The sequence below is a fragment of the Mytilus californianus genome, unplaced genomic scaffold (assembly GCF_021869535.1).
Source record: "Mytilus californianus isolate M0D057914Y unplaced genomic scaffold, xbMytCali1.0.p SCAF_2, whole genome shotgun sequence".
Taxonomy (NCBI): domain Eukaryota; kingdom Metazoa; phylum Mollusca; class Bivalvia; order Mytilida; family Mytilidae; genus Mytilus; species Mytilus californianus.
This window is the reverse complement of record NW_026262668.1, coordinates 61,402,430-61,418,393: the sequence shown is the minus strand read 5'-3', so window position 1 is coordinate 61,418,393 and position 15,964 is coordinate 61,402,430. Positions and strand designations below refer to the sequence as shown.

At 32.5% G+C, this 15,964-nt stretch overlaps 1 protein-coding gene across 3 annotated transcripts in view; it reads left to right on the top strand.

The window, feature by feature from the left end:
• Nucleotides 1-10,034, top strand: part of LOC127730166 (uncharacterized) — a 28,934-nt gene extending 18,900 nt beyond the window's left edge. For all 3 annotated transcript variants that reach the window (XM_052238422.1, XM_052238423.1, XM_052238421.1), the window contains exons 4-6: nt 3,575-3,629; nt 6,055-6,246; nt 9,424-10,034. In XM_052238422.1, the coding sequence (XP_052094382.1) occupies nt 3,575-3,629; nt 6,055-6,246; nt 9,424-9,680 (504 nt within the window). In that variant the 3' untranslated portion in view covers nt 9,681-10,034. The remainder of the gene's footprint in view (nt 1-3,574; nt 3,630-6,054; nt 6,247-9,423) is intronic.
• Nucleotides 10,035-15,964: the final 5,930 nt, after the last annotated feature.

The following is a 15,964-nucleotide window of genomic DNA, read 5'->3' as shown; positions in this document are numbered from 1 at the left end:
AGTCTTATGTTTGGTGAGATTCTAGACATCTCATTGCGAATATATACCAATCTTTATAAATCTGTATGACAGTCATAGCTGATTAAAATAACCTAACATTTCACATGTTACAAAAACATTTGTTAGTATTAACAAAAATGACTGCCAACCTTCACTTCAAACTATCCACGTTATTATCTGCGCAATCACCATAATCTCTAACCTATAAGAGCTTCAAAAAGCTCTTTTTACAATAAAATCAAAAACTATTTCTCTATGTCTTTCCTTTCTTTTTAAGATATATTTTGAACGTCTAAATTCACCAAATAGTAATTTTTAAGAGTAAAAATAATTTCCAAACTTAATTTCAATAACTGTACAAAGGGAAACAACTCAATCTAAAAAAAAATATCAAAATCTGTACCTCTCATGTTACAATTACAAACACGTTTTGCAGGATCTCAACATTGACGACTTCAAGTCTAAACCTCCTGCTTGCACCTGTGCTAGTACCCGATTTACATATAATCCAGCTGGCGACGTTATTACCGGAGACCTCAACATTGTCAATAACACTTCCCTGCGAAATTTGTTATCCAAAGGTCCAAAATATCGTGAGCCTAAATCCTTCAATTGGAAATACAACTTCAAAATACTGATGGATTCAGTGGAGGATTATGCCAGTCAATGGGCTAAATGCGAGAAAGAAGACGTAGATACTCTTTCCGAATGGATTAAGGCTGTGAGGTTGTTGATACAAATCCGAATTAAGAAACTAAATGGGTTTATCAATACCCACGCTACGTCAATTTTAAAAGACCCAAATGTTGCAAAACACTTGTCCTACCTCCATGACAAATATGTTGTTGTCCCCGCAGATAAAGCCCCAAACAACATCGTTTTTGTGTGTAAATATCATTACATAAACTGCTTGATAAATGAATTGGGTATTGACAATTCAATTGGAAACTCAACATATACCCTCATGACACTTACCAAAGAGAAAATCCTGGATAATCATAGGTCTGTTCTATGTTCCTTTGGAATTTCAACCAAAGATGAAGAACTGGATCTTCCATCACTGTATTGGATACCTAAACTACATAAGTGTCCTTACAAACAACGGTATATTGCTGGGTCCTCCAATTGCAAGTGCTCCACGAAACCTCTTTCTAAATTATTAACATCTATTTTATCAGCAATCAAAGCCAGGCTCCAAAGTTATTGTGAAACTGCATATTCTAGAGGTGGCGTGAATCAGATGTGGATACTAAAAAATTCCAAAGATCTTTTAGAGTACATACAATCTAAGACTCTCTCATCTTGCAATAGTATTAAAACATTTGACTTTTCTACACTTTACACAAGTATTCCCCATTCCAAACTAAAAGACAACAAGTATTCCCCATTCCAAACTAAAAGCCAAATTGAAAGAGTTGGTATTACTTTGTTTCATTAAAAAGAATGGCGAACGTAGATACAAGTATCTTGTCTTGGGGAGGGATAAATCCTACTTTGTAAAGAATTACTCTGATTCAAACAAAAAATTCTCTGAAACTGACATTATCAAGATGCTTGATTTCTTGATTGACAACATATTTGTTACGTTTGGAGGAGGTGTTTTTCAACAGACTGTCGGAATTCCAATGGGAACCAATTGTGCCCCTCTTCTTGCCGACTTGTTTCTTTATTATTATGAGGCCGACTTCATACAGGAACTTCTTAGGAGTTAGCAATATCCTTTAACTTTACGTTCTGCTATATAGATGATGTTCTCTCACTAAATAATACAAAATTTGGTGACTATGTTGAACGAATCTATCCCATCGAACTAGAGATAAAGGATACTACAGATACAAATAAGTCTGCCTCATATCTTGACTTACATTTAGAAATTGACAATGAGGGTCGGTTGAAAACAAAACTTTACGACAAAAGAGATGATTTCAGCTTCCCAATTGTGAACTTTCCATTTCTATGTAGCAACGCCTGCATACGGAGTATATATCTCCCAATTGATACGATATTCTCGGGCTTGTATTTCCTATCATGATTTCCTTGATAGAGGATTGCTGCTCATAAGGAAGCTATTAAACCAAGAGTTCCAAATGGTGAAGTTGAAATCATCCCTTTGTAAATTTTACAGACGCCATCATGAGTTGGTTGACCGTTATGAAATAACCGTTTCACAGATGATATTGGATATGTTCCTTATGTTGTAACTACAATACCCTTTCCTTTTCACGAATGTGACCTACCGAATTAGACTATTTACCGGATTTGTAATAACATAAGCAACACGACGGGTGCCACATGTGGAGCAGGATCTGCTTACCCTTCTGGAGCACCTGAGATCACTCCCAGTTTTTGGTGGGGTTCATGTTGCTTAGTCTTTAGTTTTCTATGTTGTGTCATCTGTACTATTATTTGTCTGTTTGTCTTTTTATTTTTGGCCATGGTGTTGTCAGTTTGTTTTCGATCTATGAGTTTGACTGTCCCTCTGGTATCTTTTGTCCCTCTTTTACAGGTGTAAAATATGAGTTCCAGTAAGAAAACACTGTAATGCATTTTCTTTTGACCTTGTCTTTTATTTTAAATAGGTGTGCAATGTAGGAGTGAGTGATTGTATGCCAGAAACCTAGATTGCCTGAACTCAGAGTATCTCTATTTTGATTTTCATGTCGTCCTATACTGTATAATTACATTTTTATAAAAATCTAAACTACAAAAAAACTTCTTAACAATACCAGAAAGTTTTGATTTTGTATCATGTGTATAGAGATTACATATTGAATAACATATCCATTGGGCATAAATAAGATCATTATTTTATATATGATGGACTATCAACTTTTATTTTATAATGATCGGCAAAGAAAAGGTGCATCAGGCAATTTTAGTTGTGATACTTGCATGTACAATTTGTACATGTCTGTATATCCCTTCAACTTTGTAAATTCAAAATTACAAGGAATTTCTTTTTAATTTTCTTATCATTTGTATTTATTTAGATATAAAAATAAAGAGATGTAGTTTGATTGCCAATTCAATGAGACAACTATCCATCAAGACTAAATGATAAAAATGTGAATAACTACAGGGGATCATACAGCCTTCAACATTGTGTAAAACCAATACTGTAAAGTATCTTTAAAAGCCCCATGGATGACAACATGTGAAACAATTGAAAAGAGAAAACCAACAGCCTGATTTATTTGCCCTCATGTCAATGATGTCTGGTAGTTGAAGATGAATTGTAATCAATCTGGACAAAAATATTGCAGATCATTAGTTATTGGTCAATAAACATACTTCAAATTATGTATAATACATGTACTGGAAAAGAATTTTTACACATTTTTTTTTTTATCTTTAAGCAGTTTGGTTTGATAAATAGTTCGGCAATATGTTACTGCACCCAATTTTTATGAAAATTGTCTTATTACAAAATGCCTTTGTATGTAAGCTGTTTTATTTACTGAACAGGGTCACACAATCAAAATTGTACTTTCTCCTTAAATATTGCATATCATATCCTATTAAGGTGTAATGTTAATATTAAAAGTATAATTTATATATCGAGATATGATTTCAGGTTCCTTTAAAAACAGATCTGGTTACAGACAACAGTTCCTACTCAGAAGAAAAAGGTAAAAATACTGGGACAGGGTACTTCTATGATTCTGTTAAAAGTCTGGTTAAACACAGTAGCATATTTTATTATTAACATTCATAGAACTTGGATTTAGAGAACAAACTTTTATTATACTATTGGACCAGGAGTATAGCCTTATTACCTATTTTTATTTTATTTTTATTTCAGTCAAAGTAATGGGATAAAAGGTTTTATATATGTCCGTAATATGGATTGATTTTAATTGGTTATCCTTTTTATACGCCCGTTTACGGGACGTATTATGGTATACCATTGACCACCTGTCCGTCCGTCTGTCGGACATTAATTCAAAAATGCTTTAACAAATATGCATGAAACTTTGGTGAATTGTTTATATCTATTGACGTGAGCTCCCTTTCATTTTTATAAATTTCGGATTTACCGTTTTCCAAGTTTTGGGGTTTTATTCATTAAAAAAGGGGGGATTTTCCAGTTTTCGGACAATAACTCAAAAAAAATTTCACCAATTTGCATGAAACTTTTGTGAATTGTTCATATCTATTGACGTGAGCTCCCTTTCGTTTTTTATAAATTTCGAATTTACCGTTTCCGAGTTTTGGGGTTTTATTCATCAAAAAAGGGGGGATTTTCCAGTTTTCAGACAATAACTCAAAAACAATTTCATGAATTTGCAAGAAACTTTGGTGAATTGTTTATTTCTATCGACATGAGCTCCCTTTTGATTTTTATAAATTTCAGACTACGTTTCCGATTTATGGGGTTTTATTCATTACAAAAAAGGGAGATTTTCCAGTTTTCAGACAATAACTCAAAAAAGCTTTCAGCATTTTTTATGAAACTTTGGTAAATTGTTTATATCTATTTTTGTAAGCTCCCTTTTGATTTTTATAAATTTTTCCCTTTTACGTTTCCGAGTTATAAGATTTTATTTGTTTATATTCTGACAACAGATTTACTAAGTATTGCGCAACAGCACTATGTATTGCACAACAGCAAGAAATCTTTCATATAACCAATTTCAAGTTCTTTGACTACATTTATTCAGAAACCTATAATATATCAAATATTTAATTACAACCAAATTCAGACCTGTATCAAGCTTGAATATTGTGTCCATTTTTGCCCCAACTGTTCAGGGTTGGACCTCTGCGGGCGTATCCAGCTGCGCTCAGCGAAGCAGTTTATTTTAGTTGTTATCCCATGAAAAATTAGCTTACAAATATTTTGGATCACAACTTGAACTGTCTTAAAGGGAAGAAAACTCAAATATTTTACAAGTGAATATTGTGTATTGAACATGCTAAAATAATACAATTTGTGGTGTATGGGAGGCAACTCTTGATATCCATTTCATATGAGAAGCATAGGTTTCATAGAACAAATTATAAAAAAATGTTACATGGGAATGCACAAAGAGAAAATAAAAATCATAAAATGTATGTTTTTGTTACATTTTTTTATGTTTAAGTAATTTACTGTGTTTGTACAAAACATAAGATTTTGTTTTAATGTTTCAGATAAATGCTTGCTAACTTAAAGACGATTTTGAATGACAAAGCATTACATGATGATACAAACTTATACATTACCAATTAACTTTTTAAAAATATTACTCTTTTCATTTTTATATGTAATTCTTGTCACAAATCTATGTCCATAATTAATTAACTAGTGTTGATAAAGCATGATATTCCAGAATTTGTCTGTCCACAGTAACAAAAAAAATTCTAAAATATAGTAAGATATACAATAAATAAAACAATTCAATTTCAAGTACTAAGAAACAGATTAAAATAAGCTTGTTTCTTGGTCCTATTTGTTTATTCTGTATTTATCTCGTATATTGCATGATTTAATTCATTGAATAAACTATTGTTCAAACCAGGTACTGCATTATAAAATAAATCTCATTACAAACGTTGTTTAGAACCATTGAGTACATAAATCAGAACGTTAATGAAATTGTTTTTAAAACATGTAATGTAAGTAATGATAATGGATTTATTGAAATTAGTTGATAGGAATAAAAAGACAGGACATGTGCAGTATACTTCAATGAGACAGCAATCTAACAAAACATTACAGCAAAGATTTAAAGGTCAATATACAGTCATGTTCAGTACACCAATTGACAAGTGTCTTTTTCACAAAGATTTAAGAAGTTATCTTCAACAGATGGAGACCTTAGGTTGACAATCTCCCATGAATTAATTCATGCAAACAGCATTCAGCAATACAAAATAACATTGCAGAATGTATGATGTACCTTAGAATTACCACAAAACCTGCTATGATTTGAACCTCTCAAAAGTTTTGAAGAAATTTATTACATGTGGGTTCACCAGAGATATGCTTACTTTTGTATATGTACTGATAGGTCTTGTAAAAGAAAATAAGTTTAACACTGTAACTATTCATTTTGCTACTTTTATTTATAGCTTCAACAAGTCTGTTAGAAGACAATTACTCTGATTCTGAAGAAGAGGATTCAGAGACGAGTAGAAGTGGACAGGAATCCTCTGGTATTAGATTTCCTGTAATGAATGATGGGGAAATAGATGCTTTGATGGATATTGAAACAACAAGAGGTACAAAGAGACAAACAAGATGGGGAGTTAGAAAATTCAAGGGTTAGTTTGTAGCATGTCAACTTGTATTGTATTATAGTGGTAAATGATTACTATGTAGTTTTTTTTTTATAGTAAACTATTGTTCATGTAGTTACTCAACATCTAACATATGACTGAGGACATATATCTGATGTTATTTGCTAAGAGAATACTATCTTTCTTAATACCAAGAGGCCAAGCTTTTGACAGCAATTTGTTTAGGTTGTTTTTATGAGGAAATTTTCTTCTGAACCTATATAGTATAAAAAAGAAGATGTGGTATGATTGCCAATGAGACAACTCTCCACAAGAGACCAAATGACACAGAAATTAACAACTATAGGTCGCCGTACGGCCTTCAACAATGAGCAAAGCCCATACCGCACAGTCAGCTATAAAAGGCCCCGAAATGACAATGTAAAACAATTCAAACGAGAAAACTAACTCAACTAGACTCATTTTACAACAGATATTGGAAATCCCATTTTTTTTCTATTGAGAGCTTTTCAATTGATGTATTGCTTAAAGTTGTTTTTTTCCAGATTTAGACTCTAAATTTTTTAAACCAAAAGCCAACCTATAAACAATTAATAATAAGTTAGTAAATTATATATTTGTCATAACAAGAACATTTGGTATGGTAAAAATTTGTTTATTACCAGTCAGGGGCATTACTTAAACAAGTAACTTTTAAAATAACCTATACAAGTTTTGTTGAAAACAAGGCTATTTTATATATTACTTATATAAGTAACTTTTGTAAATATTATTTTTATAGGTGTCCATTCAAACAGATTTTACTAGCTTTAAAAAATTTTCACAGACATCTGCTTATTTTTCCCATTAAATACAAAAACTGATCCTCCTGAAACACTATTTGGCTTTCTGTCTCACTTATCTTTCATATCGACGTTTCTTGGTCAAAGATTGGTCTATTGGGACTATTAAAATATCATTTTCCTTGAAAATCTTGAGGTAGATAGATATAAATAGACAGAAATTTGTGATTTAATTAAGACTTGAAGTTATTTATAATTTGTAACCCAAAACAATTACATATGTTCCTTAAATAATTGTAATTACTAATTCTTTCAAAGATGAATAATATAACTTAAACAAGTAATATTTTTGTCATTATTTTTAAAGTAAACTCGTGTCTCTATACTCCTCTCAGATTTAACAAATTCTTAATTTTATGTGATAAAATGATGTAAAATTTCATAAAAACTATATTTAGTTCATGCTTCTATTGAAATTCAAAATAACTCTATTGAGTAATTTAATAATTTTTAAAAACAAAAATTACCTATATAAGTAACTAAATAAAATAAATTGTTTAAGTAACGCCACTGACTGATTACCATCATGTGACCATTGTGTCAACACACTTCGTGTGGACTATAGTCCTTACAGAATAAAGCAGTGGTCAGTTTTTCAGAAAAAGGACATAGTTCTTTGTAGTTTATTATATCCTACCTTCTATAGATTTCAGAATATTCAATTGTTTGTGCGATGTCACATCTTGACCAAAATATTTAATACACAGCTTTTCTCTTGTCCCATATGAAATTAAGTGACCATTTATTTACCATATTAGGTCACTGACGGCCTGTGTTAAATAGATATGCTGATAAATTTTGGAATGAATGTAAAGGTTGCAACTCCCTGAGGCAACGCAAAAATCAGATGGTTTTGGTCCTACTTGTCTTATTTGGTTATGTAGTATCCCAAGTATTTATACATCTTTGGCTTTCTAACATTTATTTCTGAGCATTCCCAAGAAAAACGCCTTGAATACAATATTTTTTATTTTGTATACTGGATATACTGTATATATTATCTTTATAAGTTCCTTTTGACTGAGGGAAAAGAGGTACTTATTGAAGTACATATTTGAAAAAAAAATCACCAAGAAGAATTGTTTCTAAGATTTATATTCCTGTTTTTATTGTGTTTTATTGTTTGATAATATTCTCCTACTAGAAATTTATTTTAATTATTTACATTGCCTAAACTTACATTTTGAAATATATTGCTTTTGTAAAGATCTTATTTAGCTTTTTTCTGCATTGTACCAGAAAGTTGCATGTCAGTTATCTATAGAACTTCAAAACATTTAAGTTTTACATTTCAATCAGAAACCTGCATGGTAGAATAACAAGTTTTGAGATGTAAAAACATGCCTTTAACAATTTTTCTCAGGCTGGCTCGTAATTTTTTATTAGAGTTCAATGTTTCATCTCATTAATTCAACAAAGAAACTGATTGTGCAAAGATCTTAAGTATTTGCGCAAGGCCTTCAAAAATTGCCCCTTGGGGGCTTGTAAATGAGCAGTGTTCTGAAGATAACAGACAAATGAGATTTTCATTGTCCATGAAATTACACTTAAATGATTAGTAAAGACATCTGCAAAGGACAGACAATCAAAAATTCTATTAGAGCAAAGAAGTCCTAAGAATTCAAGAAGAGAAGATAGGATGACTTTTTTACTTGTATAAGTAAAAAAGTCTGAATGTCTAAGGGACATAACTAAGCCCAATTTTTTTTTACTTGTACAGGTAAATAAAATACACTTGTATAAGTATCCTACAAATTTACTTATATAAGTATATAAATATTTACTTCTTCAAGTAAATAAAAATTACTTGTACAAGAAGTACCCCTGACTGAATAAGGTGGCTTCTAAGTGGTAAATTATATTTTAAGAGATTTATTTTCTCTTTTATCATATCAATACATCAAGATTAACATTCAATGTCTATTAATAATAGTAAGAGGTCCATATATGTGTTAGAATTTTGGGCTTATACAACAGATAAGTATTTCTTTTAGCTTAATTTAAGAGATTACCACATACATCTTTTGTTTAATTTACATTATACAAGACAGAATATATAAATACTTGTTTCATGTCACCAATTTTGAATGACTTATGCTTACACAAAAATGTTCATAAAATGTGCAAGGGTAGACATGAAATTAAATTAAGGTAAGTAGAGAGGCAGGAAACTGAACTATACCTTACTTTGGCCTTAGGTTAGTTGGATTTATATATAGAAATTTGACATGAATTCAAGCACAAGGAATATCAGTAAATTATTAAGTTGGTAGAAAACAGCTTTATATAATAAATTTTAAGTGCTGTTACTGTTTTCATTTTATGTGACACATTGATAATCTTGCTTTTTTCCTTCCAGAATGGTTGAAAAAATGGGAGTTTGATCCAAACTTTGAAGATTTATCCATAAAAGTTCTTGATGAGAGACTTGAAAAATTTTATGCTGAATTAAGAACAGCTGATGGAAAATTATATGCAACAAACTCATTCGGAGGCATTAGAGCTTCCATTAACCGTCATCTGACTACTGACCCTTATAATAGGTCGTTATCCCTATTCACTGATCCAGCCTTTCATAAATCAAACAAAGTTTTCAAGGCTATCATGCTAAGATAAAAATGGAAGTTGTGAAGAAAGAACAACCACCACCAATTTCAGGAGAGGACATGAAAAAGTTAACAGGATCACCAGTTTTAACTATTTACACAAATAGTAGGGTGCCCAGTCAACAAATTTGATCGATTTGGGTTAATGGAATAACACACAGCTATATTTTTTATCATTGGAAAGAGGAGAACAAGCCTCGTCGAAATAACGATGTCGTCGTTGTCTACAGTGGTCACGATTTTCTTAAATTTGGGTCAAAGGTCAAATCTAAAATTTCAAGGAAAACGTAGAGTCACGTTTAGACAGCTGGCCACCCCTACATATTTGCGTTTATAGCAAAATAAATTCGAATAATTCAGAGGATTATAACTATAGTTTCAATATTTAGGACTAATTTGATAATTTTATTGCCAAATATGGTTTGAGATTGACAGTTGTACTTATAGGGTGCACATTTACAATTTTCATTCAGCTGTTAAATAACAGTGACCTTGACCTTTTAAAAGTTCCAAAATCGGAATTTTTACATAAGATTCGATACAAGTGATTTTTAGAGATGTTTTTTAGATATTAACATTTATAAAAGAGGGACAAAAGATACCAGAGGGACAGTCAAACTCATAGATCGAAAACAAACTGACAACGTCATGGCCAAAAATAAAAAGACAAACAGACAAATAATAGTACAGATGACACAACATAGAAAACTAAAGACTAAGCAACACGAACCCCACCAAAAACTGGGGGTGATCTCAGGTGCTCCGGAAGGGTAAGCAGATCCTGCTCCACATGTGGCACCCGTCGAGTTGCTTATGTTATTAAAAATCCGGTAAATAGTATAATTCGGTAAGTCACATTCGTGAAAAGGGAAAGGTATTGTAGTTACGACATAAGGAACATATCCGATATCATCTGTGAAACGGTTATTCCATAACGGTCAACCAACTTGTGATGGCGTCCGTAAAATTTACGAAGGGATGACTTCAACTTCACCATTTGGAACTCTTGGTTTAATAGCTTCCTTGTGAGCAGCAATCCTCTATCAAGGAAATCATGATAGGAAACACAAGCCCGGGAATATCGTATCAATTGGGAGATATATACTCCGTATGCAGGCGCTGCTGGAATGTTGCTACATAGAAATGGAAAGTTCACAATTGGGAAGCTGAAATCATCTCTTTTGTCGTAAAGTTTTGTTTTCAACCGACCCTCATTGTCAATTTCTAGATGTAAGTCAAGATATGAGGCAGACTTAACTGTATCTGTAGTATCCTTTATCTCTAGTTCGATGGGATAGATTCGTTCAACATAGTCACCAAATTTTGTATTATTTAGTGAGAGAACATCATCTATATAGCGGAACGTAGAGTTAAAGGATATTGCTAACTTCTTATCTCTCTTCCTAAGAAGCTCCTGTATGAAGTCAGCCTCATAATAATAAAGAAACAAGTCGGCAAGAAGAGGGGCACAATTGGTTCCCATTGGAATTCCGACAGTCTGTTGAAAAACACGTCCTCCAAACGTAACAAATATGTTGTCAATCAAGAAATCAAGCATCTTGATAATGTCAGTTTCAGAGAATTTTTTGTTTGAATCAGAGTGATTCTTTACAAAGTAGGATTTATCCCTCCCCAAGACAAGATACTTGTATCTACGTTCGCCATTCTTTTTAATGAAACAAAGTAATACCAACTCTTTCAATTTGTCTTTTAGTTTGGAATGGGGAATACTTGTGTAAAGTGTCGAAAAGTCAAATGTTTTAATACTATTGCAAGATGAGAGAGTCTTAGATTGTATGTACTCTAAAAGATCTTTGGAATTTTTTAGTATCCATATCTGATTCACGCCACCTCTAGAATAGGCAGTTTCACAATAACTTTGGAGCCTGGCTTTGATTGCTGATAAAATAGATGTTAATAATTTAGAAAGAGGTTTCGTGAAGCACTTGGAAGACCCAGCAATATACCGTTGTTTGTAAGGACACTTATGTAGTTTAGGTATCCAATACAGTGATGGAAGATCCAGTTCTTCGTCTTTGGTTGAAATTCCAAAGGAACATAGAACAGACCTATGATTATCTAAGATTTCCTCTTTGGTAAGTGTCGTGAGGGTATATGTTGAGTTTCCAAGTGAATTGTCAATACCTAATTCATTTATCAAGCAGTTCATGTAATGATATTTACACACAAAAACGATGTTGTTTGGGGCTTTATCTGCGGGGACAACATATTTGTCATGGAGGTAGGACAAGTGTTTTGCAACATTTGGGTCTTTAAAAATTGATGTAGCGTGGGTATTGATATGCCCAGAGACATATTATATGTCTCTGATATGCCCATTTAGTTTCTTAATTCGGATTTGTATCAACGACCTCACAGCCTTAATCCATTCGGAAAGAGTATCTACGTCTTCTTTCTCGCGTTTAGCCCATTGCCTGGCATAATCCTCGACTGAATCCATCAGTATTTTGAAGTTGTATTTCCAATTGATGGATTTAGGCTCACGATATTTCGGACCTTTGGATAACAAATTTCGCAGGGAAGTGTTATCGACAATGTTGAGGTCTCCGGTAATAACGTGGCCAGCCGGATTATATGTGAATTGGGAACTAGCACAGGTGCAATCAGGAGGTTTAGACTTGAAGTCGTCAATGTTGAGATCCTGCAAAACGTGTTTGTAATTGAAAATTTTAGTTGCAATTGGTTTGGTATATAAGTTGCCCTCCCAAAATATTATTTTTTCCGTCTTTTGATAGATGTTCGTCATGATTTTCTGGGTAAATATTCAATTTTCTTTTGGTGAATGTGGAAGCACATCAAATAGTACTTAGTTCCAAAACTGATGAATATTAACGCAGAATTGATTGAATAAAAGCAGGTCTGAGTATATATTTGCTTTACAGAAATAAAAAAACAAACTGCAAACGGTGAAAAGGGGGAGGGTTTCTGTTACAAGTTATGAAAATAAAATGAGCATAAGAAATAGCAGGCTAATCACTCCATCTTACACACTTATATCAAGTGTAATGTACATGACATATCGAACATAAAATGGCCTACAATTGACATGAAGTTAAAGATTATCTACAAAAAGTACACATTGATGTATTTTACAAACACTTGTAAACAACATCAATTTAATTAAAACATAGATCTCTGATTTCGTTATCCTCATTTGAGCTTATATATAAGACGCGTGAGTTAATAAAGATCAGAATTTTAATAAGAGCGAAACAACATAGAAAAATTGCCGAAGCTAGTAGTAGCTATTACGTTGTAATTTCATTGTCTACTGTTAAGTTGAAAGCCCCACCGACTAGGTTTAGGTAAGAGAGCTCATTTCAGTTGTTATTTTTTAAATCGCATTCGACGCAAGTAGCAGAATGCGAGGCATACAGAATACAATCTGATGGTGGTGGCTGCAACACCGTAAACTATTTGTATAGCTTTATATTTCAGAGGGCAGAGGAACTGGATGATTCATACTTTTTATATAGAGCCATTGTGTTACAAAGTTTCCGTCATATAATCATTTTCCTTGACCTCATATTCATGGTTAAGTGACTACTAAAAAACTATATTTGGTTACTAATATATGGTATCCTTGCAAGGTCTACATGACTGTCAGACATGATTCACCTGACCTCGACCTAATTTCACGGATCAGTGTTAAGTTTCAGTGGTAAAGTCCGTACAGTCTCAGATAGTAGTGGGTTAAATATATTTGGTGTATGGAATGGTAACAAGGTGTACATGATTTTGTGGTTCATCTGACCATACCTCATTTACATGGAACATTGATAGTGTTAATTCTATGTAATACTTGTTGTATAATATAAAAATTAGGAGATGTGGAAGCAAGCAATTATAGGCAACCGTACGGCCTTTGACAATGTGAAAAACTCATACCGTATGGTCGGCTATAAAAAAGCCAGTTATTAAAAAAATGAAAGAATTCATATGAAAAAAAAAACTAACAAATGCTAGTTTTTACGGTAATGATGTTTATGATCATACTTTTCTCAGACTATTGATGACGTCCTTTCATTAGTTTTCAGTAAGGGAACACCCATTTGATTTCGAAAACAGGGAGGGAATGAGGATTTTGAAAATGAATTACTTGGCCTGGTATGAACTGAAATAATTGACTTTGCACAAGACAGGATGAGAATGGACACTCTTCAACATGAAATGCAGGATAGTTGAGGAAATCAATTTGTACAAAAGTGAAAATAAATTTTCGCGCCTCCAGCCCCATCCCTTTCTTCAGAATATAAAATGTTCTACCCTAACGGCGAGTACAATTATATCGGTACTTTGTGTTTTTTGTCTTCATGTTAGTTGTTTTTGTGCTTCATGCCGATTTCATAAGTCAAGCCATTTCAAACTGTTTTTCAGCAGATTTTTCTTATGCTGTGTTGTTATACCATTGTCCAGGTCAGGGGAGGGTTGAAGGATCACAAACATGTTTAACCCCTCCAAATTCTGTATATGTCTGTCCAAAATCAGGAGCCTGCAATTAAGTGGTTGTCGTTGGTTGCTGTCTGTTGTATTTGGTTTTTTTTTGTTGCACGAACGGTGGTATATTTTTGTTGTCGTTCCGATCGAGAGGGATTTAGGTCGAAAACATCATACAAGACTTTTGATGTGCCATATTCCGGGTGTGAAACAAAACCGACCGATTTGATTCTTATACTACAATTATAACAAGATATTTATTCAATAAAAAGTTTAAAGTTTTGAAAAACAGACACAAAACAGATTTCTCCGAACAAAGTGACAATCTACAAAGTTAGTTGGATATTCACAACAAATAAATCAACCACACAACAAGCAAAAAAGAGAAATGTTTGAGTGACCTCTGTCCTTGTTAATGACCTAATTTAGTGTAAGCAACAAAATGAATAATGTCACGAGATAATCCGTGTTTAATCAATACCAAAATGTTGACTTAATTTGTGTTTTTAATTGCTAATTTTTTCAAAACGATTTTTATTTCACGCATGCAATTTGGCACACACATGCACTGTGTCTTATTGCTTAAATCAGAGTAAAAAATATTGTGATGATACACGTAATAATTTTGCTTTCGATGAAAATAGGGTAAATTTCGGGTAAAATTTTACTCTTACTAAAATGCTGAAATACTTATATCAAAATCACTTAAATACTTTCCGATTTCGTTATATGATATATTAAATATATAAACTATATTATAGGTACTGTTTTAACTACCAACAAAGAACGTAATAATTTTATTTTTCATGTTAAAGATTCCCCGTACAATACGGTATCTGGTGGTACCCTGTAAAAACACGAAATTTAGAAAATCGTGACCACGGGAACTTACGACGACAATCATGATTGTAAAATATAATGATTTTCCTATAATGTGCCAAAAATTCAGCCGTGTGTTATCCGTTAACTTAAACTCGTTGACTAGAGGACTTTTTGGACATTGGGCACCCCTTCTAAAAAGGATTGCAAAACAAAGTGTGGCTTGACTCGTAGTTTGACTCTTAATTTTACGTACACAAATTGTCTTAAAACAACGTGATTATATAACTCATGTTTGTTTTTAAGACTGATGAACATGGTATGGAATATGTAAAAATAAAGGATCCTTATAAAATCTGGTGAAGTCAGTCCAAAAATGGTTGCAACAAGAGACATATATTGTCCAGTTGCCTCATTGATGAAATATTTAACAAAGCGTAACAAAGCTTCAGAAGACTTCTTCCAACAACCTAGGTGTCAAAAATCTATGACTGATGACAATTGGTACACATCACGTCCCTTAGGGGAAAGACAACTTGCAAAAATGATGGAGAATATCTCAAAAGAAGCAGGACTGAGTCGTGTTTATTCAAATGTAGGGCTAAAGGAAACTATACTAAATTCTTTACTTTATATGCCTATGAATTCTGAAAAAGTACAGAAGTTCTTAGTACAGTCTACACCTTTATTAATATTTAATTCAAGTGACACCAATTTTAAATAGTCTGTATGAATAATTTGTGATTATTTATAGTAATGTCATTCCTTAAAAAAAGCATTTTTGTGAATGCAAGAGTTTTCATGCTAAACATAAGTATCAGAAAAAAGGAAGTATGGACTTTATCAGAAAAGGGCTCATACTTAACAACTCATCACTGCAAAGCTGCTGACGAAATACGACAACAATAAGTTCATTCAACATATTAAAATATTAACATTAAACTATTCAATCACATCTTTTATTTGGAGGTTGCCTTCATTATATATATATAAATATATACATCTTCCTCTGATTGG